The sequence below is a fragment of the Silene latifolia genome, unplaced genomic scaffold (genome assembly GCF_048544455.1).
Source record: "Silene latifolia isolate original U9 population unplaced genomic scaffold, ASM4854445v1 scaffold_244, whole genome shotgun sequence".
Classification (NCBI taxonomy): domain Eukaryota; kingdom Viridiplantae; phylum Streptophyta; class Magnoliopsida; order Caryophyllales; family Caryophyllaceae; genus Silene; species Silene latifolia.
In genome coordinates, this window is record NW_027413192.1 from 199336 (window position 1) to 226283 (window position 26948).

At 42.3% G+C, this 26948-nt stretch overlaps 1 protein-coding gene across 1 annotated transcript; it reads right to left on the bottom strand.

Moving 5' to 3' along the window:
- Positions 1-15011: 15011 nt before the first annotated feature.
- On the bottom strand, positions 15012-15972 carry LOC141638985 (uncharacterized). The gene is made up of 2 exons (XM_074448169.1): positions 15703-15972; positions 15012-15473 (listed from the first exon to the last, which is right to left on the bottom strand). Exons 1-2 carry the CDS (start codon positions 15970-15972, stop codon positions 15012-15014), a joined length of 732 nt encoding a protein of 243 aa, XP_074304270.1.
- Positions 15973-26948: the final 10976 nt, after the last annotated feature.

A 26948-nucleotide genomic window follows, 5' to 3' on the forward strand; every position in this document is an offset into this window, starting at 1 on the left:
GTGAGGTGGGTTCACGTTGGAGGATTACAACATGGATTACGAGGTGGTGAAGTGGCCCCGGACATGAGAGTTGACTCGGAGGATGGTGATCGGCCGGGGGAGGGAGGAGACGGCTTGGTCCTTCTCCCTTCGAGGAAGACCCCGACGTCGGTGGTGATCGAGGGGTGGGAGACGGCTCCTCCTCCCCTTCGCGGGAGAGAGTCCGCTTGTGGCTCTGGTGGTTCTTGTCTTCGATTTACCTCGGAGACAAGGGGAAGAGGCTTTCAACGAAGCTTCTTCCCTTTCTTTCTGACCTGAGCGACCTAGGCCGTTGGGACTGGGTCACTGCTGGTTTTACGGTCCTCATCCGTTTCATGAGGGCCATGGTTCGTCCGGAGTTGATGGAGAAAGGGACTTCTCCTGCTGCTGTCGGCCCTCGACTGTTGTTGGAGGTATGAAACTTCACTTCTTCTCATGAGAGATCATTTCCTTTTCTTGTCGAATCACGAAAGATCGTTATTGATTATCTTGTTTTACAGGCGTGGGTGTACTCCTACTTTCCGGGCCTCACGCCCAAGAGGACGGAGCCGGTGGAGAAGGCTTATTCCGTTGTGAGGGATTGGGTGATGTGCCGCATGAGGAGTCGGCGTTCCTTCCACGATGTCTGTCGGCGGGAGGTGAACGCTCTTCAGCTGGACAGCGTGAGTATTTCACCTTACATTCGTCTGTTTCCCTTCCTTTACTTTTAGAACTGATCATAAGAATGACCCTTCGTTTGCTTCTTCTAGTGGGTGCCCAGGCCTGGGGAGGAGTACGCTGGCGCTCCTCCTTTCGTGGCTCAGGTCCTTCGACCTAGGAGCTCGAGCCGGCTGCTGCTGAGGACGTCGATGGGTCCTGTGTGGTACTTCGGTGAGCGCTTGGCTCATCAGTGCTCTCGGGACGTCTTGACGGTTCCCATCGATCCTCCTCGGACGATGTTTAGGGAGCCTTCTGAGGCTGAGAGGGAGGCTGAACTGGCTGGCGTCGGTGGCAACGCCCTCCTTCTTCCTGGTGAGGACTACTCGGCGTTCCTCTACGGGAGGTTGGCGTACTGGCCGGTTATGGTAAGTGCCTTATCCTCTTTCATTTTTTGATTGTTTGAGCATGTGATGAAAGATCATCGGTTAACAGAAGTCATTTGACCTTGCAGGAGGTCGAGGCGGCGGGCATCGAGCCCTCAGAGTACCCCGAGACCCTTGAGTACACCGACACGACGGGGATGACGACGATCTCCGAGCTGCGTGACTTTGACGTGGCGGTGAGAGATTCTGGCCTGGACGAGTGGCAGCATCTTATTCGGAGGGTGAGTCTTCTAACTCGTGTAGTTTTGCGTAAGAACGCATTTGCTCAAATTTGTCCAATCGCTAAGAATCTTTCTTTTGAAATGTAGGTTGCGCCATCCCGGTTTGTGGCTTTGTGGAGGGTAGCCAACCGGCTACGGGCTACTGCCATCGAGGCACTTGCTGGTGGCCGAGGACGTCAGGTATGAACCTTCTGTTTAATTCATTTTTGAATTTTCTAATCTTCCTTTATGTTTGGAGTGATTGACATGAGCCAGTTTTGTTGTTTGCAGAGGGAGCATGAGCTGGAGCGAGAGCTTGCCCAGTCCCGGGAAGAGACGGCTCGCCTGCTGAGGGAGCTCGAGGTCCGTGACGCCGAGGTTGCTGCTCTCGAGGCGAGAGTCGCTGAGCTAGACGGCGACCAGCAGTAGCTTCCGTGTTGCTTCTTGTTTTTTTGGTTGTATTTCTGTACATTTATACATTTTAGGACCTACTTTTGGACATTTGGATCTTGTTTTGGGGCTCGAGCCCCCAGTTTGGTGTACATATTCCTTTTTGATCGTATATATTATGGCCTAAGTGCCTTTGCTGCTGGGTTGCTTTGTTTGTACCTGCAGGTTAGCTTTGGACGAGTTTGGTAGATGACGGTTTACGCCGTCATGCTGCCGAAATTTACACAGAAATCACATAGAACATATATTTGTACATATGGCCTAAATTAGCGCCAAACAATGACTTAAAAAAGCAAAAAAATGACCAGAAATGAAAATGCAAAAGTGTGGTCGGAAATGACCGGACGGTAGGGAGGGTTACCCCCTAAAAAGGAAAAAATATAAAGACATATAAATTTGAGATGGAGAGTGAAATGATTCCCCAAAAAGAAAAAGTAAAAAGGAATGTATAAGTTGGAAAAATGATATAATTGGATTAAATACAAAAAATGTATGGATTTTAAAAAAGAAGAAATTAGATTAAATTGGTGAAATGATTCCCCAAAAAAAAAGAAAATTAAAAGAAATGTACAAGTGTGCTAAAATGACGAAAATGTCGATATCGTCTCGAGATGCGCATCCGCAAAATTAAGAAACACGAAATATGGCAACCTGATGCCTTTACCAAAATAATAACCCGTATGAATAGGAAATTATTCGTTGAGGAATTTAGGAAAGATCCAACGCGGAAAATCACAGAAAGGGTGCTAAGGAAGAGGCGTAGCAAGAGCTGCGTCCCTTCGAAGAGGCGCAGCACCTGCTGCGCCTGTTCCCCAGTGCGTCCGTTCTGACGGATTTTAGGAAACAGCTTTTAGTATAAATAGAGACGTCGAGGGAGGTTTTATTCACATATTTCTTCCGTCTTTCTTCGTCTTATTACACAAATCTCCCAAAATAAGCATACATAATGAATACTCTTGAGATTCGTCTAAAAGAATGGACAAATAAGTTCTCCAACGTGGAGAAACACGACATGGGTGCTTATAATTTTAGAGAACTTTTGAGCTTGAAATTGATCAAGGTAGTCAAACCGTTCCTAGATGCTTGTCTCGACTATTGGGACCCGAATTATCATGTATTTGCCTATCCTGGAGGCGACATTTGCCCATTTCCCGAGGAGATTGCTGCGATTGGTGGATGGGATCCGGAACATTTGCCTGCTATTCCCTCCACTTCTCAAGGGTATAAAAATAAGTTTAGAGACTTGCTTGGATTGGCCAGAGCTGATGTTGACCGTCTTGTGACTTCTAAAGGAGTGCGAATGTTGGATTTCATTGATCGCTTTATCAATAGGGCTGATCCCACTGTCTCTTATGTTGCGAGGCGAAGGGCATTCGGATTCTGCCTATTACATGTGTATGTCCTTCAAGGGCATGTTGATGAGGATATGAGAGGCGACCCTCGTCTCTTGAGCTTGATTGAGCAAATGGAGCTGCGCAGGAGCCCAGCTTGTCTGTTTTTAGGAGAGATCCTATTGGGCTTGGATAACAGGAAAGCTAATCGCGACCTACCTTATCTGGGAAGTCCCATTATTTTGCAGGTAAAAAGAACTCTCTTCTTTTTTCTTTTTTTTTTCTTTCGTTTTTTTTTCGTTTTTTTTTTCTTTTCTTTTCGTAATACCTGCTTTTGGTAGGTCTGGCTTATGGAACGTCTTCGATTGATCGAGCCCCCAGTTAATGTTCCTTCTTATCATGCTCGCTCAATTGCAATGAGGACCAGGCTTTACATGGTGGACTTCACTCGAGTTTGCAATTACTGGGAGAATAAACTGAAGAGCGAGGATGGCCCCTTAATCAGATGGATCGTACCATGGTGGCATCTTAAATCTGTCACTGGAGTATGTTCGCTGGATCCTACCCGGTCTGTTCGCGTTCCCGGCTTGGAGTTTGTGGTATGCATTTTCTCGGAGAGGCTGGTGAGGCAGGTTGGATTGAAACAGATGATTCCGAAGCTAAACACTGTCCCGCAGACTGCCGTGGCGCTTACTACTGAGAGTCGAAGAGAATGGGCCATCAAATGGGCTCAGAGGAACATTTGATTCTTGAATTCTTCTATTATGGCTCTATGGGTGTCAGATTCCTATCTGCGGTGGAGGAAAGCTGCTACTCCGGAGGAGCGCGAGAGATTGAGGAAGCGTGAACCTGTCGACTACAAGGTTTGCGAGGTGGAAAAGGAGAAGGAAAAGCATCTGACTGAAGGAGAGGAAGAAGCCGGGTTTCGAGTTGTTCATCCTTCGAAGAAACCGAAGACTTCTCCTACCGTCGAGATGGTGGTTGACAAGAATGGTAAAGCGAGACCACGAGAGAGACCATTGGTGATTAGGTCTGAAGTGACGCAAGAGCGTCCGGCTCGAGGTCGTGCCAAGAAGTATGATAAAAATGACAAAGGCAAAGGGAAAATGGAAGAGTAGCCTAAGTCTTTATTATTATTTATTATTATTATTATTATTGCAATAAGAAGGTGGGGTGTTTAGAATCCTAGCCTATTTATTTTTATTATGATTTTATTATGTAACGTACTATTATTATTAATGAAATAAAAAAAGGTTACATGGTTATGAAACCATTGTGATTTTCTTTTCATTATTCTTGTCGAATTTCAAATGCATTCGCAAATGTCCTTCTATTTACATTTCAAAATGATGAAATGGGTTGTATCCCGTGAAGGATTGCCTACGTATTCATTTAAAAAAATGAAATCAAACCCTTGCGCGTAGTTCGAGTAAATGTAAAAGAATAATTGTTCTAAGTAAGAGCTTGTAATGAACTTTAGAAAATAAGCATGAGCTTTACTTACTCCTAAAATGCAATTTAGTTTATTTGATGATATGAGAATGACAAATTGTCAAAGTGCAAGAGCAGGATGACATTAGCTTGATTCAGCTTGGCCAGGGGCCGTTTATTTCGTGCCACAAGAGCGACACGTGAGGTCACGCGAGGCGCGTTTTTTGCTCCTATTCTAGGCGTAGTAACGTTTTAGTTGGTCAAGGTTTTTTGGGTTGGAAAATTCATTCCCGTCTAGGTCTGTGATCCTAACCGCACCCCCTGGAATTATGGACCTTACTAGGAAAGGTCCGGCCAAATTGGGTTTGAATTTTCCTCGTGGATCGACAGGTAAAACAGCCCTAATGGATTTGAGGACCAAGTCTCCTTCCTTGATGTTCCTTGGCTTAACCCTTTTGTTGAAGGCTCGTTTGATACGCGCCTGGTATGTTTGCACATTATGTAATGCACATAACCTTCGTTCATCCAGGAGGATGAGTTCTTCATATCTATCCCTCTTCCACTCGGCTTCTGGGATTTAACTTTCGAGTAAAATACGCAAGGATGGTATTTCTAGCTCGACTGGTTGTACGGCTTCCATGTCGTAGGTCAAATAGAAAGGAGTAGCCCCAGTGGGCGTCCTAACGGATGTACGGTATCCCCATAAAGCAAAGGGTATCTTGCTTGGCCAATCTCTATAGTTGTCAATCATTTTCTTGAGAATCGTGACAACATTTTTGTTTGCTGCCTCTACTGCGCCATTGGTTTGTGGTCTATATGGCGATGAGTGGTGATGCTTAATTTTGTACTTGACTAGCAATTGCTCAGTCTCAGCTTGGAAATGTGATCCATTGTCACCAATGATCTCAGGTAGGCAACCATATCGACAGATGATATTGGTTTGTATGAACTTTGCCACGTTCTTGGCCGTAAGACTGGTGTAGGAAGCCGCTTCTACCCATTTGGTGAAATAATCGATTGCTACTAGGATGAAACAGTGACCTCCTGTTCCGACTGGAGTGATTTTACCGATGATGTCAATTCCCCAAGCAGAAAATGGCCAGAGAGATGTCATGATGTAAAGCAATGAAGGAGGAACATGTTGCACGTTCCCGAAGATTTGACAATTATGGCAATGTCTTACATACTTGATGCAATCAGATTCCATCGTGGTCCAATAATATCCTAAACGTGTGATTTTCTTTGCCATCATGGATCCACTCATGTGAGGGCCACATTCTCCATCATGGACTTCTTCCATCACTTTCCGTGCCTGTGAATGATCAAGACAATGTAGAATTACACCAAGAGGTGTTCTTTTGTATAACTCTCCTTGCATGAGGACGTATTGGGAAGCTAGCAAACGGATGGCACGTTGTCCCCTTTTGTCCATTTCTGGTGGATAGGTGCCATGGAGTTTGAAGTTTAGGATTGCTTGGAACCAAGACTCCTCTGTAATTTCCTCTTCATCGGTGATTTGGTGCACATAAGCTGGCTCTGACCGTCGTTCGATGCATAAAGGCATTTTTACCATGCTATCCAGCATATTAATCAAAGATGAAAGTTTTGCAAGAGCATCCGCAAATTGATTTTCTTCTCGAGGTAGATGTAAGTAGGTTACTTGATCGAAGAATTGGGCGACTTGGTCTATTCTGGCTTGATAAGGTGCCAGGCTTTCGCTTCGTATTATCCAAGATCCCGTAATTTCATTGATGATCAAAGAGGAATCCCCATGTACTCGAAGATTCTTGATGCCTAAACTTAATGCCGCTTGCAATCCAATGAGACAGACTTCGTATTCTGCAGCGTTATTTGTCACCTCAAAGTCGAGTTTGACAGAGAATGGTGTATGCTCGCCTTCAGGAGAAATGATCAACACTCATATTCAAAATCCTCTTAAGTTCGATGCCCCATCAAAATCGAGGTCCCAGGAGTCTACATCCATTTGGAGTATATCCTCATCCGGAAACGACCAGTTCTCTATCGTTTGTGTATCATTGATGGGATTTTCTGCGAAGAATTCGGCAACGGCGCGCCCTTTTATGACTTTCAAAGGTACATACTTAAGATCGAACTCTGAGAGCATCAAGGTCCATCTCGCTAGACGCCTATTGAGAACGGGTTTCTCGAAGAGGTATTTGACAGGATCCATTTTGGAGAATATTTTGACGGAGTAGCTAAGCATGTAATGGCGTAGATTCTTCGTTGCCCACACAAGAGCGAGGCAGGTCTTCTCGAGTGGTGTGTATTTGCACTCGTACTCCAAGAACTTCTTACTAAGGTAGTAGATGGCTCTTTCTTCTTTTCCTACAGTTTGAGCTAGCATGGCACCCATGGCCGTTTCAGTTACCGTGAGATATAAACTAAGAGGTTGATCTCGTTGGGGTGGCATGAGCACTGGCGGTTTGGCTAGTATTTCCTTGATTCGGTCGAAAGCCTTCTGACAGTCATCATCCCACACGGTGTGATCTGTTTTCTTTAATTTCTTGAATATGGGTTCGCAGATCATGGTGAGTTTCGATATGAATCGACTTATGTATTGTACCTTGCCTAGGAATCCCCTAACTTCTTTCTCCGTTTGAGGTTGCGGCATTTTGATTAGAGCTTTGATCTTGGAAGGGTCTATTTCTATACCTCGTTGACTAACAACGTATCCTAGGAGTTTGCCAGATGTTACTCCGAATGCGCATTTCTGAGGATTGAGCCTCATGTTGTACTTTCGCAGCCTTGAGAAGAATTTGCGAAGGTTCGCAATGTGTCCCTCTCTTTCCTTGGACTTGACAATCATGTCGTCTACATATACCTCAACTTCTTTATGCATCATGTCATGTAAGAGTGTAGTTGCGGTGCGTTGGTATGTAGCTTCGGCGTTGATTAACCTAAACGACATGACCATGTAGCAATAGGTTCCCCATTGAGTAACAAAGGCGGTCTCATGCATGTCTTCTAAGGCCATCTTGATCTGGTTATATTCCGCGTATCCATCCATGAAGGATAGCAACGTGCGGTCTGCCGTATTGTCTACTAATATGTCGATATGTGGTAGAGGAACGTCATCCTTAGGACTTGCTTTGTTTAAGTCTCTAAAGTCAACACACACACGGATTCTCCCATCCTTTTTGGGTACGGGTACTATGTTAGCTACCCAGTCTGAGTACTTGGAAACTTTGATGAACCCGGCTTTGAATTGTTTATCAACCTCTTCTTTGATCTTGAGAGCCCATTCTGTCCTCATTCGATGAAGCTTCTGTTTCACGGGTTTGAAACCTGGTTTGATTGGGATTCTATGCTCTGCAATGTCGCTGTCGATCCCTGGCATATCCTTGTAGGACCAAGCAAAAACGTCTTTGAACTCGTGTAGGAGGTCTATGAAATTGGCCTTTTCGGTGGGGCTCAAGGTTGTCCCTCCTAAGTTCTTGGGGTTCTAGTTCAGTTCCTACGTTGATGGGTTCAGTATTTTCTATCACTGGTCCCCCTTCCCCCTCTTGTAGTATTTCTTTGGCTGTATAGGGAGGTATTTCGATTGAGTCAGGGTCTGGGTCATTCTCATTATCATCGTAAACAGAATTGCATTCAAGATAACACGAAGAGTAAGCAGAACCTGATTTATTCATATTAAGATTTGAGAAAAGTTGAAACAAAGAAGCCATTTGATCTGTGGTCAGTGGTGGTAAAGGGACAGCGGTTGGGACATTTCCCGAACTACTGTTGCTATTAGACACTAGGCTAGGAGAAACGAGGGGAGTGGGAATGACGACAGGAGGAAACTCTCTAGGAACTTCTCTAGACTCCGACTCTGACTCCGACTCTGACTCTGATTCGAATTCATCGTCTTCTGGTTCTCCTTTGAATATCTCTCCTTCTCCAGTAGTGAGCTTGAAGAGTCTTCCTTAATTGTTTGTCCACTTGATCGATTTTCTCCATCCTTTTTGCTGATTGGTGTTGGTTTCTGTGTCCAGTGTGGCAATGATCTCATCTATGATGCTTTCGGCGCTTTTGATTAAGGGAAGATCCTGGAGGTAGACATCCTCCTCGTTATCCGTCCATATCCCGTTGATCACCTCTTCTTTTGGGGAGATAAGATGTGAGAAATCTAAGATAGATTCGTTGCTTGTGATCATCAGAACTCCAAGAGGATTCTGAGTGTTATTAGGCTTACCTCCAGGTAGTATTGGTAGGCGGCCGTCTTCAATCATATCTTGAAGTACATTTTTCAGTTTGTAGCATTTCTCTGTATCATGTCCCTTACCTCTATGGTATTCGCAGTACGAATTCTCATCCCAGAATTTGGATTTCTTTTCTGGTTCGGGTGTAGGGCCTATGGGTTGGAGTTTGCCCAGCTTCATCAACCTTTTCAGAGCGTTGGAATACGTGTCCCCTAGATTTGTGAATTTCCTTGGAGGGGTACTCTTCTTAGATGGCTCGAGGAGGTTAACTTCAACAGTCTTGCTAGTAGAGCCGTGATATCCACGACCTATCGTTTTGGACAAGAGCACTTTACGAATGTCATCTTCGATCCTTATCCCTAGTACGGTCAAGTCTTTGAAAGTTTTGATGTTTTGATACCTCAAATGATTTGCATAGATGGGCTTTAGGTTGTCCACAAATTTCTCCACGAAGTTGGCTTCATCCGGGCGTTCAACAAGTTGAGTACTAGTCTTCCTCCACCGACTTAGGAAATCGGTGAAACCTTTTTTGTCATTTTGGGTAAGAACCTCTAAAGTGCGCATGTTGACTTGGATTTCAGCATTATCCGCATATTGTTTAGCAAACTCGATTGCGGCATCGTCCCAAGTAGCGATTTTCTTGTGTTCTAGTGAATAGAACCATTGTTTTGGGATGGTGTCAAGAGATGAAGGAAAGATCCTTAAGAACATCTCAGGTTTAATGCCTTTGATAGACATGTAATCCTTAAAGGCACGGATATGGTCAAAGGGTTTTCGTGCCCCTTGAATTTCGGGATATCCGTCATGTTGAAGTCGGTTGGCAACTTGGAACTCATAGCCTCATACTTGCGATTGTTCTCCCTATAAATGTCATCCCCTTTGAGATACATCAATTGTTCCTCCAAGTATTGGAGTCGTTTCTCAGCTGCAGTCATACCTATGGGAGGGTTTTCGTCACCGAAGTTGTTCACAAAGTCATCGGCTATTTCACTTTCTCGAGGAGGCATCCTCGTTTCTACGGCATATATTCGGCCCTCAATGGTGTCAAGGCGATCATACACTTGGTCTTGAGTAACTTGGATACAAGCTAGCGCAGCTAGGATTTGATCATTACCATTCTGGAGTTGGTTGAAGTTCGCGTCGCATGTTTCAGGCATCTTGGAAACTGAATAAGAGATCGACGATGAATCAAAACACGATCGACCACTCTAGCACACTTACTTGAAAAGAAATGTTTTGACTTGTGAAGTGGGAGTGTGCCACTTGTGTCAGTGAGGTTTGAGGAAATGACAAAGTTTGAAAAATGTTGGTCCTAGTCAACTTTAGTGTAGTTGTAGGAGTGGACTCGAAGTGAGGTTTTGAAATGGGTTTTGAGGCCCGAATTTTGACTTGACAACTGGACAGAGTTTCGGCTTATTTTGCGCTAATGTTAGGCCCAAGTTTCGAAAATTTGCATTTTAAAGAAGGATTTTGATTTTACAAAAATCGTCATGGTTTCGTTTAGAAAAATGGTGATCACATATGGTACAAGCAATATACAAGCATTATAAGGGATGCTGAGTGCATTTAGAAGGGTTTTGGTTTAAAGGGTGGGTTGCCATACCAAACAATCAAACCCGAAGTCTGTGGAGAGGCTCGTACCAAACAAGAGTAAGGCCGTTTCCTAGTCCATTTCCTCAAGTAGTGAAAGTCCTTGATAAAAACAAGAGTAAGTACCATGGTATGGATGACGTCAATCTCTATCCATCCTTAGGCCCAAATAATAATTAGGACCGTTTAGACGGGACGATTGGTTGAATGGGTTGGGTTGGGCCTATGAAGGCCGAATAAACGATCTAGGAAGAACGAGTTATGAAAACCGACAATTGTCTTGTACAAACTATTCCCTAACCTTGTTCAAGTTTCACCCTTTTGGCTACACGTAAGTGTATTATTCCCCAGCGGAGTCGCCAAACTGTGGACGCGGGCCCACGAGGGCGCTTGGGAGAACAAGCGTTTGCATTTGTGGAGTCGCCACCAATTTATTGTGGAAAATTGGAAACCATTCGAATACTTCATGTCATGTCAAGACACAAAGTAGTGACATAAAAACCAAGAACTCGTTACCCTTAGCATTCTATGTCTAGAATAACTCTCGTGGATGCCAATGAACACGGATGTTCACAGAGATCTGGAGTAAGGGGTGAGGGTACGTATTAGGAAGCTCTTTTAATCGAACACCGAAACCCGCCCGCCTCGATAGCGGCCTCTACTAATGATTAGGGAAGTTATCTATACTCGATATATTGTCGATTATATGCATGCAATGCAACATCCAACGTTTTAATCCTAACATGTGAAGAATTAATACTAAGTCGGTTATCACGTAATTTAACATGCATTTGGGTCAAATTTGAGATTTAGGATCGATTACATGTGAAAACATACAATACAATACAAGACAAGAAAAATAAATACAACAAAGAAAATTACAATAATTACATTGGATTAAACGATTTATGTCGAAAATACTTGTAAAACGGATAATTTTGAGAAAAGAAATAAATAAACAAATTAACGAACAGGAATTAAGGGTGATAATATGAATAGTAGTTAATTAATACGTAAGCTAAAACTAGGTCAAAGCAAGACGGAAGTTCAGAGAAAGAAATCAACCAGGAACAGGCGCAGCAGAGCTGCGCCCTCTGGAAGGGGCGCAGCAGTTGTTGTGTCTGTTCCTTGGCTCAGTTCTGGCTGTGAAGCGGGAATTGTAAATCGTTAATGTTAATTGGTGATTTTAAGGCTTGATTATACTATTTGACTCGGGTGAAAGTGATTATCAGATTATTTACATGCGATTAATGGCCATGAAAGCAATAAACATGGGTGAAACCGATTAATACGAATTAATTACATGATTTAAAAAGGGTTAATTAACAAATTAATGAACTAAGCGAATTAATTAATGACGAACTAATGATGGGTATGATGAACATGATAATAAACAGGTAAGAATATATCAAAGGTCGAATTCCAGAAACTCAATATGAATGAATCGAATTTCTACAACCCGGTTTGACTTTAAAGCAAATATTGGTTATTTGGGATTTGAGTCGGGATTTAATGATAAATTATATGTTAATGATGACGAACAATATGTTAAATTATCATGTGGATGAAATAAGAACAAACAAAGACGAAAGAAAACAAAAGGACGAAACCAACAGAAGACGAAGGAAGAAGAAGAGAAGCAAGAACGGCGGCAACCTCAGGAAGAGGCGCAGCAAGTGCTGCATCCTTTCCAAGAGGCGCAGCGATTCTTTGCGTCCCTTCTCGACGTCTGTCTCCTGTTAATCCGTAAAAAGGGTTTAAACAAAGGGTTTTAGAAATCGGTTTTAATTGTATTTTCGACATAAATCTTACAATATGATTACAACAATAAAGAACAATAAATAAAAGAGGGATTTACACCCTCAGACTTACATGTTTGACGAAACGAGATGAACTAAGTTTACGATTAGTGATGCTCGACTCGAATGTAGACGAAAGTGCCCTCGTAAGAGGAAAAGACTAAGATTGATTAAGTTGATTATTGTGGAGTTGGTCAAATTGGTCGGTCATCCAAAACGAGGCTGGTACTCAGAAAGATCCGAGCTTGCATGGTCGAAAGTTCAAGCACATAGACGCCAAAAAGTAAGAACGTGGTCTAGAATGCAAATGGAGAAGAGAAGGGCGGACACTCGCGTGAGAAATATGTGAGACCGAAGGTCTCTATTTATACTAATCACACGGAGGAAATAGGGTTTTCGGAGAAACTTTGGAAGTGAATCTCGAAAAGATATGAAAAGATATGAAAAATACGTAGAAAAGGACTTGGGAAGAGGTGCAGCAGGCACTGTGTCTCTTGGAAGAGGCGCAGCATTTGATGCGTCCTTTCCCAAGTGGTTTCCCCCTGCTGAAAAAAGATTTCCGTGTTTAGTTTATGGAATAACGGAATAATTTAGTTTTCCTTAATATTTTGTGTGAATATTACGGGAAATTGTTTGCCAAAGAATAAAAGATTTTTAAAATATGGAATAGAAATATCCGGAACATTCCAGAACATTCTTACTCGGCATTTTAACGGTTATCAGAAAATTAAGACGGTTTTATGACCCGGACTCCAAATGTACTCTAATTACTGCCAAAACGACCGTATCGATACGTAGATGACAATTAAGAGGTAGACATAAATGTTTGAGTGATCACTTAACGATAAACTTACGAACTGCCACAAATCGTTCCGCATACCAAACATGCGGCCCAATCATCACCGGGTGGTTGGCGGGAGGTGCAGAAATGAGGTATCTACACATATCAGGAGGTAATAAATCACCTACAATAAAATTAGCATAATCAGTATACCAAGGAGTTTCAGCATTAGAAATAGCTAATAAAATATCATCGGGAAAAGAGTCATCAATAGGTAAAGAATCTTCCCCTTCTTGCAATGGTAGGCGTGATAAATGATCAGCTACTACATTCTTAGCGCCTTTCTTGTCTTTAATCTCCAAATCAAACTCCTGAAGAAGGAGTATCCATCGCAATAGTCTTAGCTTGGCTTATTTCTTAGCAAATAGGTATCTCAGCGCTGCATGGTCAGAAAATACAGTAACTTTCGAACCTAATAAGTAAGACCTGAATTTCTCCAACGCATATACCACGGCTAACAGCTCTTTTCTGTTGTTGCATATTTCACCTGAGCCTCATCCAGAGTTCGGCTCGCATAGTAAATAGCACTTAAAGCTTTGTATTTCCACCGCACCAATGGCATAGTCACTGGCATCCCACATAATCTCAAAAGGCAGCTCCCAGTCTGGAGGCTGAATGATTGGTGCTGAAATGAAGGCCTGCTTTAACCTGTTAAAAGCAGAAAGACATTCATCAGCAAAATTAAATGGAGCATCTTTAAGTAGCAATTGTGTAAGTGGTTTATCAATTTTAGAAAAGTCCTTAATGAACCGCGGTAAAAGCCGGCATGACCAAGGAAACTCCTAACTCCCTTAACATTCACGGGAGGAGGTCATTGCTCAATCACTTTCACCTTTGCTTTATCAACCTGAATACCCTTATCAGACACTAAGTGTCCAAGGACGATGCCCTCATTGACCATAAAATGGCATTTCTCCCAATTCAGCACTAAATTAACTTCAATACATCGTTGCAAAACTTTCTCATGGTTAGACAAACAATCATCAAAGTCATTACCATATACACTGAAATCGTCCATAAATACCTCCATAATAGAATCCATATACTCACAAAATATCCCCATCATACACCTATGAAAGGTAGCTGGGCCATTACACAATCCAAATGGCATTCTACGATAAGCAAAAACACCATGTGGGCAAGTAAAAGTAGTCTTTTCCTGATCGTCAGGATGAATTGGGATCTGAGAGAAACCTAAATATCCATCTAAATAACAGAAAAATTTATGTGAGGCTAGTCTTTCTATCATCTGATCAATAAAAGGGAGAGGGAAGTGATCTTTTTTAGTGGCGGCATTTAATTGTCTGTAGTCAATGCACATCCGCCAACCTGTTACTACTCTAGTTGGTATTAATTCATTTTTCTCATTTCTCACCACCGTAGTCCCTCCTTTCTTAGGGACTACCTGAACTGGACTTATCCACTTGGAGTTGCCAACGGTGTAAATAATTCCTGCATCAAGTAGTTTTATCAACTCTGCCATAACCACATCCTGCATCTTCGGATTCAACTTTCGCTGCCCCTGCTGGCAAGGTTTATGTCCTTCCTCTAGCTCAATTTTGTGCATACAAATGTCAGGACTGATGCCCTTAAGGTCATCTAAACTGTATCCTAGAGCCTTCCTGTTTTTCTTAAGAACGACCAACAAAGCAGAAAGTTGGTTATCATCAAGTTTAGCATTAACAATAACAGGATGTTGCTCAGAATCATCTAAGAACACATATTTAAGATGAGAAGGAAGAGTTTTCGCTCTGGTATCTTTACCTCAGCAGCAAAAGAGGTTTCCATAATGGCGTTTACCGTCTCACCTTTCTCAATAGTGAACTCATTACCTTTCAGAGCAGCTTTCATCGTCTTGTAATCAACCTGCTCATCCTTTGCAAAATCATCAAGAGCTATCAAAGCTTCTAACGGATCCCCAAGAAGGGATCCCGTCCAATAATCAAACATAGATTCATCTACAATGTCTATAGCATAACATGTATCCTCTATCATAGGCTTAGCCATCGTGCTAGCCAAATTAAAAGTAACCCTATCATCCCCTACCTCGAGAGTCAAACGTCCCTATTTGACATCAATAATAGCTCCTGTAGTATGCAAAAATGGCCTACCCAAGATTATGGGAATCTGAGTATCCTCAGCCATATCCAATACAATGAAATCAACAGGTATAAATAATTTACCTATCTTAACAGGGACATCCTCTAATACACCTAGAGGTCGCTTAACTTTTCGGTCAGCCATTTGTAGGGTGACATTGGTAACTTTAAGATGCCCCATATTCAGTTTCTCGCAAACCGAATAGGGCATGACACTGACACTGGCACCCAGATCACATAAAGCTTTATCTATTACATGAGTGCCTATTGTACATGGAATTGAAAAACTACCAGGATCCTTCAATTTTGGTGGAGACTTGCTTTGTAGGAGTGCACTACACTCTTCTGTAAAAGCAATGGTCTCAACCTCGTTAAAGCTCCTCTTACGGGTCAAGATGTCCTTCATAAATTTAGCATAAGAGGGTACCTGGGTAATTAGTTCGGTAAAAGGTACAGTTACCTGAAGATTTTTGACGACCTCCAAGAATTTACCGAATTGCTGCTCGACTTTTGTGTTCTTTAGGTGCCCTGGAAAAAGAACCTTGATAACGATTGGCGGGTCAGCAACTTTACTCTTCACTTTGTTCAGTCGATCGACCACTTTTTTCAGTCGATCGACCACCAATTTCAGTCGATCGAATTTTTTCAGACATTACAGCAGCTTCGCCAGCTGCTTTTTCTTCCGCATCCACATCTAACTCCTCAATTATGACCTCTTCAACATTCTCAGGCATTACGGGTCTATCGTAAGTAAGACCGCTTCGAAGATGAATTGCATTTGCCGTGTCATGTGGCTTCTCAGGCTGAGACGGCAATGTACCTGGTTGCCTACTTGAAGTGGATAGTTGGGCAATTTGATTGTCCAACATCTTGTTATGCATCATTAACTGAGTGATAAGTGCCTCTTGCTTTTGTGAGGCCGCCATCTGTTGTTGTAGCATGGCCTTTATGTCAGATAGGTCATTGTTTTGATGTTGTTGACCTCCTTGATTGTTCCTCTGATAACCACCTTATGGTTGATTTCCCCGATTCTGAGGAATAGTATATGTCTGACTCAGACCTTGTGGCGGTGGTGGAGTTGGGTTGAGAATATTCTGACTTCCATAGGAGAAATTAGGATGCTCCCTGGTCCTCTCATTGTAGAAATTAGAGTATGGTGTACCTTGTTTGAAGGATTGGAAGGCGTGAACCTGCTCCAAGGGACTCATACACTCAACTGCACCATGTCCTGTAATACCACATCGCTCACAAGGTGTTTCCTGCTGGGTCATGGCATAAACTGTCCGCTGGTTTCCCAAAGACTTGGCTGTCTTTAGTTCGGTAATCTGAGCAGTTAATGCCTCTAACTGAGCTGCAACAGCTCCATCGGATGAACTTTCCCCTCTCGTACTACCTCTAGGGTTCCCATATTTAGCAGTATGGGTAGCTATTTGGTCAATTAGTTTCCAGGCATTGTTATCGTTTGTGTTGTCCTGGAATCTCCTGTTAGCTGAAGAATCAAGTAGTGCCCGATGGTCATCATATAATCCATTGTATAACTGGTTGCAGAGAAACCACTTCTCAAACCCATGGTGAGGGACTGAACGAACTAGTCTCTTAAAATGAACCCATGCCTCATTTAAGTCCTCAGTAAGACCTTGTTTGAAGCTAGTGATTTGATTTCTCAAGGCATTTGTCTTCTGAGGCAGAAAATATCTCTTGTAAAAGGCAAGAGCTAAGCTGTTCCAGTCGGTAACCCTCTGATCTACCATGTCTAAATCACACAGCCACTCTACAACACCGTCTCGCAGAGAGAATGGGAAGAGCACCTATTTTACTTGGTCCTGGGTCACCCCAACGGTCAAGGGTATGGAGCAGCAGTAGGTAACGAATCTCTCCATATGTGTAGCAGGGTCTTCCATAGCAACCCCTCCAAACAGATTTCTTTCCACCAAGTTAATGTAGGATGGCTTTATCTCGAAAGTTCCATTATCTGTTGTAGGGAGTTTGTATCCCTTAGGGATGGATTCAAGGGTAGGTTCTGAGTGACTTGCTAAAGTAGGCATGATTGTAGTAGCTGCAGAAGTAGAAGTGTCTTCTTCAAAAGACTGATTTTCTACAATAAAACTGGCGTAAGCGGCGTCAAGCGTACTCAAGTCTTCTGCTTGGCGGACTTCCTTCCAAAAATTTCGTCTAGCTCGAAATGTCTTTTCTGGTTCGGAATCGAATGGCACGAGCTCGGACCTGTGAGACCTGGGCATAAACAAAACACTAAATAAAGGAATGAGAAAGGTCTCAAGGAACTAATGTCCCCTGAGACAAGACAAACTAAATAAGCATACAGAGAATTGTTGCCTCCCCGGCAACGGCGCCAAAATTTGACAGGCTAAATCGCACACCTAATCAAAAATAACCAACTGGCCTAAACTAATGCAGTAGAGGAAGCCGGGATCCTATCCACAGGGAGACAATTTATTCTATTTGCTAAATCTAATCTGTCTGAGTAACAGGTCTGGGGGTTTGATTTGTTTGATAACTAAACTAAAGAAGCGAAAGGTAAAGAAATAAATCGTAGAAATCGAGTCTAAAAAATATAAGGGGAGATAGCTAGGATTGTCGGTTCACCATGGTCTAATAACGGTTAAAGGAAGGGTCAAAGACTTAGTCGAATTACTGTCTGAAGGGCAGTGATGAGGTCCTCTCGGTCCACTAATTGCCCTAGAAACTTTCTAATATGCTCTCGCTCTATTTAAAGTATTTTATTGTTCGTATCAGATCTCACTCTTTCCAATCTCTCGATCTAGGTTGGAGTTTACTAGATTAAAATAACTAGTCGCATGCATTCAACTAATTAAATAGGAATTAATTGCTACGATTAACAATTCAGACAAATAATTATTCCAGATCTAAAACCTAATTAAATACCATCATGCAACCATGGATCCCCTAAATCCCAGCACGAAGACATTAGCTACTCATGATCGAATAAATGAAATCAACGATACTAATGATAACTAAATTGAACATGGTGAAAGTACGAGAATAATAATCAAGCATACGATAAAAGGAAGACAAGGAGGAGTAAAACGAATAAGAGAAATAATAATTGAAGAACGAAAAGTTAATTAAATTACCGAATGAAAGAGGAATGATTACAAGTTTTCAGATCCGAATTCCAAAAGCAAAGTAACGTCTAAAGTGTTTTGACAGTATAAAAGATGATCTAAAAGTGTTATCAGCTATCCTTTATATAACAATAGCCGAAATTTATCACTAAACAACTAATGGGCCAATTAATTAATTAAACAAAACACGGCCTTAAAATTAGAAACAGTCGATCGACCACTACAAGCAGTCGATCGACCACTTCAACGGACAAAACCAGTCGATCGACCATATGAGGCAGTCGATCGACTTTTTCAGCAAACAGCAGCGTGTACCCTCTTCTTCATGCACTTCCATGCAGCCAACACGCATTCCAAGACGATCGTTTCCGAGCATTAACTTCACTAGTATCCAAAATGCAACTCCGGGGACGGGTTTTGGCTCATTCTTCACCACTTGGGTCAAAAACCTACATGAAACATAACACGACCCAAAGTAACCGAAACAAAGGAGAATAGTAGCTTACGCTACTCAAAATGACATAGAAATGTGTGCAAAATGACAAGATAAAACATGTAAATGAAGCACGCATCAATGCCCATATTGTCTCGGGTTTTGAATCATTATGATTAGCTTGTTATAGGATATTGCAATTGATGGGATATGGTTTCTTGCTTAGGGACAAGCAAGAGTTTAACTTGGAGGAGTTTGATAAGTCCATTTTATATAGACTTTATCTCCTTATTTTAGCTCTAATATATATGATTATTGCACTAACCTTAGTGATTTTATGAGCTAATATTGTATTCTAGTTGTCTTTGCATGGTTTGTCACATTTTGTAGGAACTTGAGCTTTTAGGAGTTTATTTCTAACAAATTTGCAAGAGCTAGTATACAAGGCTAAGTGTGGAAGCAAGATGGACCATGGTAGGATATTATGGAAATGACAAGTCCAAGCATAAAGAATTATAAAGTGGGCTGATGCACATATGAAATCACAAATGAAGCCCAAATTAAAAAGTCCACACAAACTCAATATGGGATGCTCAACTTTGGATGCTCATTGGATGCTAAATTGTGTGATTAACCGGAGATTAAAGACGTATTAAGAGCTCACTTTGGATTCCTCAAGCATTTAATCAAGCCTTTAATCAAATACACTCGGATTTCCACGGCCCCGATCGAGGCTTGGGAACCACGATCGGGGTTTCCCCTCTCTAGGTGTATATGTTACACCCCCTCTTTACTGTATAAGGGAGGTGTTAGTAGGACTTTAGGGGCATCTCTCTTACACACATTTTTCCACATAGAATTCTCTCTAAACTTCAGTAGTTAGATTAGCTTAGGGTAGTTTAGTTTTCATTAGTTTGTTATCATTTTCTTTAAGTATTACAAATTACAATTTCATTTCCAAGTTATTTCCTTTTGCATTGTTCTTCAATTCCAATTTCATTTCCATTGTTGAGGTAATTTCTTTCTAGTATTATTTCTTTATCATTATGTTTATCATTTTAGCTTAATCTACATAATGCAAGAGTAGTATATCTTGTCTAGGGGATAAAGGAAGCCATGCATAAAAAGTATTTATAACATGATAAATTAGGATGCTTAGTGATCATATAAATAGTTTCTATAACATGCTTGTACCTTATTGTTAATCTTTGATTATTGACCATTGTCTTAGATTAAATTTGTTAATTTGTTTTTATAAGTCGAAAGACACGAAAATGAATTAGACTAAGTATGTTTTAGTAGACGACCTAGCCATATCAAGAGATCGTTAGGACCCGCTCTATGGTTCACACTAATATCGAGAGGTGGGTGTCTTTAAGCCTATACAATTATCATTGCTATCTAATCCGAGTTTGACATAAAGCATTTACATATATTTGCATGTGTGACCCGACTTCCCTAGACTCTTTCTTTATTATTGTTTTTACATCGATATAAATCGAATCAATCAATCAACCGCATCGACTTAAGATAAAATTCACTCCATAATAACTAATTAACAACTATCGTCTCTCTATGGATTCGACCCCTATGTACTACATTCATTTGTGTCTAGGGTATTTATTTTTGCATAGGTGTGTGATAGCCTATCAGGGTATTCTATCGAGTAAGTGTGTTTTGCTTTTTGGACAGTGTTCTGTCTGTCGGGTACTCGATCGAGTAGAGGCCACTCGATCGAGTACCTCACTTACTCGATCGAGTGCGTCGGGTTTTACGGGTTTTGGGCCGGTTTTGATAGCAACGCGAGAATGATATAAAAATACTTTTCATCAGTTCTTTTATCTTTATTTTTATTCTGAACATTTTATAAAGAGAAAGCACAAACTACGTTGCTTTCATCTTTTAGTTTGCTATCAGCTTGGGTCGTCGGATTCCAGAGTTCTTTACACCGTTGAGACCGTCGTATTGTGGGTAAGATCCTAGTATAGTTTTTATATTATTTCGTTGATTTTGGTTTAAACCCTAATTGGGTGATTTGGGGGTTTTGGGAGTATTTTGATAGTATATGGTGATTGTATGATTGTATGATTGATAGGAGGTGATTTCATAGAGGAATGTTTCTGATTCGCTGTTGTGACGATTGTGGTGATTTCAATTCCAGGTAGGGTTTCCTACTCATTTATTGTTTACATGATTATGAGATAGTTGTTGGTTGTTGGTTGTTGGTTGTTGGTTGTTGGTTGTTGGTTAATTGCATTTGATTATATCGTAATTGACTTGGTATTGTTGGTATTGTAATTGGTTGTTGTTAATTGTCTGTGTAATACTACGGTTTTATGAGTCTCTGGGTACTCTATCGAGTGGGCCTTACTCTGTCGAGTAAGGGTGTTTTGCGATTTAAAATAGTTTCTGACCTGTTGGGTACTCGATCGAGTAGCCTTGATACTCGATCGAGTAGGCGGCACTCGATCGAGTACGTCAGTTACTCGATTGAGTAGCCGGTTTACGGGGGGATGATTTGTCGGGTTTTGTTAATAATGCGAATTAATATTTAAACACTTCCATCACTTTCATAATACACTTTTACAAACCTAATTACTTTCAAAAGAGAAATCAATCTACGTACTTCGCATTCATCGCATTATTGGCAAATCCCGGAGCTTGGAAGGTCGGAATTCATCTTTCTTTACATCTTTGTGATCCTTGCGTCGAGGGTAAGATCTACGTACTGTTTTTATGGTATTTTGTTAAAGTTAGTCAAACCATAATTTGGGGATTTGGGGGTTTTGTTGTCCTTCTTGATTGGTAGTAATTGTATGATCATATGTTAGGAGGAGGATTCGTAGAAGAGGCCTTTTGATAACAGCTGTTGAGATCGTCTGACTGTATTGCATTCCAGGTAGGGTTTCCCTACTCAGTATTAGTCCCATAATGTGTTGGTGGTGCTTTGTGATTGTTGATTGTTACCATACGAGTATTGTGACGGTTGTTGCTTTTGATTGCTGTTTAATAGTTATGATTGTTTGTATCTGTCTGTGTTCTTCGGGGTGTGTCCCTGGCTGAGTGGAGTCACTTGCGGTAGTGGCTTCACGCCCATTATTCGCCTTCTGTGGAACCTGCCACAGAAGGGATGTGCACATTAATGGATTTGGGTTTATCGCTCGACGGAGATGAGCGGGGATTAGGTGGAAACGGCTGCGGTCCCCCACTGGCGGCGTGGAGTGACTTGTTGCGATGGGTACTCTGGCAGGGCTACACACTTTAGTGTGTAGTCAGTATTGTGGAGTTGGTGATGGAGTTCGGAGTATATCTGTGACGATTGAGCTGTGTTGTTTGTTGTGTTGTTGGATTATATAAATTGTGTGATTAGTACTGACCCCGTTTATTGTTTTAAAAATTGTGGTGATCCATTCGGGGATGGTGAGTAGTTGTTGAGCAGGTATGAGTAGAGATACATGGGCTAGCTGGGATGAGTCATCACTGTAGTTAGAAGAGTCTTCCGCTGTTGTCAGACATTATGTTTAGCTTTTAGACATTTGGTTTTTGGAGAACATGTATTCACATTTTATCAGTTTGGTTTCCGGATTGTAATCTTTCACTTAACTTTATACTATTTAAACTTTGTTTCGTTATTGTCTTATGATTATCATTGCCTCGGGAAACCGAGATGGTAACTTATTTATACCTGAGTGGTCCTGGTAAGGCACTTGGAGTATGGGGTGTTACAAAATGGTATCAAAGCGACGATCCTGAAACCTGTAACCAATTAACCTAATGAATATAGGGAGTCAATTAAAATGAACCCGGGGTAAAGGTTGTACGAGCTAATGCAAAGGCTTGGGAGACGTCCTAAAGTCGCGAACTCGCCCTACAATTTTGAACCGGTCACATGGAGGTATATGTCAAAGTCGTATGTGGTGTTTGTTAGCTTGTATGTGAATGTAACGATATATGTTGTGAATTGATGGATGTTGGGAGTAGAAGATTGATATGGTGATTGAAAATTTGGTGGGGTGTGTATATATGTTGATTTGAATAAAGAAGCATGATGGTTGTTTATTATATGGCATTTGATAACATGAAATAGTTTGTTTTGTTGATGGTATGAGGAATTGTGTAGAATTGCATGCTTAGTCATATGATAATGTTGAGTTTATAAAGTTGCACAGTATGTTGGGTTATGAGAGATAATATGCAGGTAGTATGTACGAGTCAGCATGACTCGATCGAGTGGGGGGCACTCGATCGAGTAGGTGAGGTACTCGATCGAGTGGGTCTGACTCGATCGAGTGGGTATTTTGACGTTTTTATAACCAAAATCGTGTTTTTGGGTACTCAATCGAGTATATAGGGCACTCGATCGAGTAGGGGGTCACTCGATCGAGTGGCTGTGCTACTCGGTCGAGTATGTTAGAGATCAAAAGGTCTGTTTTGGGTCTGAAGTCGGGGCACTCGATCAAGTATGGTGGGCACTCGATCGAGTAGCCTCTACTCGATCGAGTAGGTTTAGGCACTCGATCGAGTGTGTTCTGGGCAGTCTGTTTTCGTGTTTTGGGGTTATAGTGCGTATGTTAATATCTACCCTTTTCTTATATAGTTTCAAGATGCCGCCCAAGAAAACCGCTTTGTATGCGAGAGCTGAGAGCATGAACATCGACGATATAGTTAAGATGTTGGAGCATCAAGATGCTCTTACGGAGGCCCTAAAGAGAGTGGGAAAGGATAAGGAGGTTGATCACTCTAAGATCAGCCTTTACATAGCGAGGTTTAACCCAAAAGAGTACAAGGGGACCGGGGAGCCAATTATTCTTGACAATTCGCATCGTGAGATGGAGAACATACTGGACCTGGTACATTGTCCTGATGAGATGAAAGTAGAACAAGCTGCGTTCTACTTGAGGGAGGCAGCTGGTGAGTGGTGGGACAAGGTGAAAGCGAGTGCTAGAGAGATGTATACGAAGGGGCTTACTGTTATACCTTGGGAAGAGTTAGGAGGGTTATGAGGAAAGAGTTTGTACCGAGCATGTGAGGAGTAAGGTCGAGGGAGGAGTTTGATGGGTTTAGGATGACGTCGATATGTCGATTCTTGAGTACTACAAGCGGTTTAATGAGAAGTCTAGGTATGCCGAGGACATGGGTTTGAGTGAGGAGAACCTAGCGCTGAGATTTGAGAGGGGTTGACTCCGGGATCATGGACAAGTTACCCGTGGGAGTCCTTGCGATGTTAAGGAAGCTTATGAGAGGGTCGGGAGAGCCGAAAGGTTGGTGGAGATGGCCCGAGAGAGAGGTAGTGAGAAAAGGAAGACTGAGAGTGAAGGTGGTGGCCAATCTAACTACAAGAAAGGCAACCACAGTCAGGCTAGAGCATTTTCTTCTGGTTCAGGGTTCAGTGTTGGGGCTTCCTTTGGGCGTGGCCGTGTGAGTGGTAGTGGTAGTTGGGGGATGACCTGTTATGGCAGTGGCGGTGTAGGCCACAAGAGACATGAGTGCACGAGTGTACCTAGAGCTTTTCAGAGACCGGCTCAGGGGAGCTATTCTCAGGGACCGGCATAGAGTTATGCGAGTAACAGACCAGATGGGTCATGGTCTAACCGGGGAGGTCAGAGCAACCAGGGTGGAGGTAACCGCAATGGCGGTAATTCTTATCAGAAACCAGCTACAAACAACAACAACAACAATCAGGGGTCGGGTGCTAAGCCGACCACATCAGCCAGTACTGTCCAGGGAAGTGGACAGAAGACCAGTGGAAAGCTGTTCATGATGGACAAGAAAGAAGCTGAGGACGATGCACATGTTATCACTAGTACTTTTCTTGTTAACGGTATTCATACCTTTGTTTTGTTTGATTCGGGGGCATCTCAGTCGTTTGTGTCTTCGAGTCATGTTAAACGGTTGGGTTTGAGGGTATATGAGTCTGTAAGTGAGAGTTTTTATACCTTCGGGTGAGTCTGTATCATATGGGAGGTTGTATACGGATGTATCTATGATAGTTGGGCAAGTTGATCTACCTGCAGACTTGCTAGAGTTTCCTTTTGATGGTTTTGAGATGATAGTCGGGATGGATTGGTTGGGAAAGTACAAAGCTAAGATAGATTGTCATCAAAAGAAAGTGTCTTTGAGAGGTCCTAAGGGTGTTAGCGTGTCTTATCGTGGGTTTGTGGTCAAACCCAAAGTTAAGTTGATTGCAGCTGTGACCTTGAAGTCCTATCTAAGGAAGGGATGCCCTTTGATCTTGTGCCATGTGAGAGATGACCGGATAGAGAGCCCGACAGTTGATCAGATACCAGTGGTGGGTAAGTTTGCAGATGTCTTTCCAGAGGAGATTCCGGGGTTGCCACCAAAGAGGGAGATAGATTTCAGGGTTGAGTTGAAACCGGGGACGGGGCCAATCTCTAAGACACCGTACCGGATGGGTCCTAAAGAGATGGAGGAGCTCAGGAAACAGTTGGATGATCTGATAGAGAAAGGATACATTAGACCTAGTGTATCACCGTAGGGAGAACCAGTTCTTTTGTGAAGAAGAAAGATAGGAGCTTGAGGCTGTCTATAGATTACAGGGAGCTGAACCGAGTGACAGTGAAGAACAAGTATCCTTTGCCAAGGATAGATGACTTGTTTGATCAGTTGAGTGGTGCATCAGTCTTTTCCAAGATTGATTTGAGGTCGGGGTACCATCAGGTGAAGATTAGAGAGGTGGACATACCAAAGACAGCTTTCACGTCGAGGTATGGCCATTATGAGTATGTGGTGATGCCTTTTGGGGTTATCTAATGCACCGGCTGTGTTTATGGATTTGATGAACAGAATCTTCAGACAGTTTTTTGACAAGTTTGTGGTGGTGTTTATCGATGACATCTTAGTCTACTCCAAGACTAAGGAGGAGCATGAGGAGCATCTGAGGATTATGTTGCAAACCTTGAGGGAGCATGAGTTATATGCTAAGCTGTCTAAGTGTGAGTTCTGGTTAGAGAGAGTTGCTTTTCTGGGGCATGTGATTTCTAAGGATGGGGTAGTTGTGGATCCGACAAAGATTGAGGATATGACAAAGTGGGAAGCACCAAAGAAAGTTGCTAAGATCAGGAGTATCTTGGGTTTAGCTGGATACTACAGACGGTTCGTGAAGGATTTCTCCAAGATTGCTATACCTATGACAGCTTTGATGAGGAAAGAGAATAGGTTTCGTTGGGATAAGAGTTGTGAGACGGTGTTCCAAACATTAAAGGAGCGTTTGACCACAGCTCCTATCTTAGCATTGCCTGAAGGGATCTAGAACTTTGAGGTTTATACAGATGCCTCAAAGAATGAGTTGGGATGTGTGTTGATGCAGAACGGTAAAGTGATTGCCTATGCTTTTAGGCAATTGAAGCCTTATGAGGAGAACTATCCTACACACGATCTAGAGTTGGGTGCAGTGGTGTTTGCTCTCAAGATTTGGAGAAATTACCTTTATGGGGCGACATTTAAAGTATTTTCTGATCACAAGAGTCTCAAGTACATCTTCACTCAAAAGGAGTTGAACATGAGACAGAGGAGGTGGATGGAGCTGATTGGCGATTATGACATGGATATTAACTACCATGAAGGGAAAGCCAATGTTGTTGCAGATGCTTTGAGTAGGAAGAGTGTACATTCTTTGTGTACAGCTTTATCTTTGATGAGGTTAAGAGATGAGGTGGGGAAGTTTGGGATACATATGATGCAGAGAGGGGATGCCATGGGAGATTTGACAGTGCAGCCTGATCTTTATGATGATATTCGAGGTAAAAAGGTGTTGGATCCTAAGATAGTTGAGTGGAGAACTGGAGTAGAGAAAGGGACAGTGTCTCGATTCTCTATTCATACAGATGGTAGTTTGAGGTTTGATGGTAGGTAGTTTGAGGTTTGATGGTAGGTGGTGTGTCCCTAATGATGAGGAACTGAAAAAGACAATCATGACAGAGGCACATTGTACACCATATTCGGTACATCCAGGTGGTGACAAGCTATACAAGGATTTAAAGAACACGTTCGGTGGCACGGGATGAAGAAAAAGCAGTGAGTTTGTGGCCCGTTGTTTGACATGCCGGAGAGTTAAAGGGGAACAATGACGACCACAAGGTAAGATTCAGTCTTTAGAGGTACCTGAGTGGAAGTGGGAATCCATTTCCATGGATTTTATCGTGGGTTTGCCGAAGAGTCAACAGGGTAACAACATGATATGGGTAATAGTGGATTGATGACTGTGTCACTCACTTTGTGCCAATGAAAGATACATGGACTAAGGCACAATTAGCTATGGCTTATCGAAAGAATGTGCTAAAGTTGCATGGAGTCCCTAAGGACATAGTATCTGACAGAGATGCGAGATTTATCTCAAGGTTTTGGA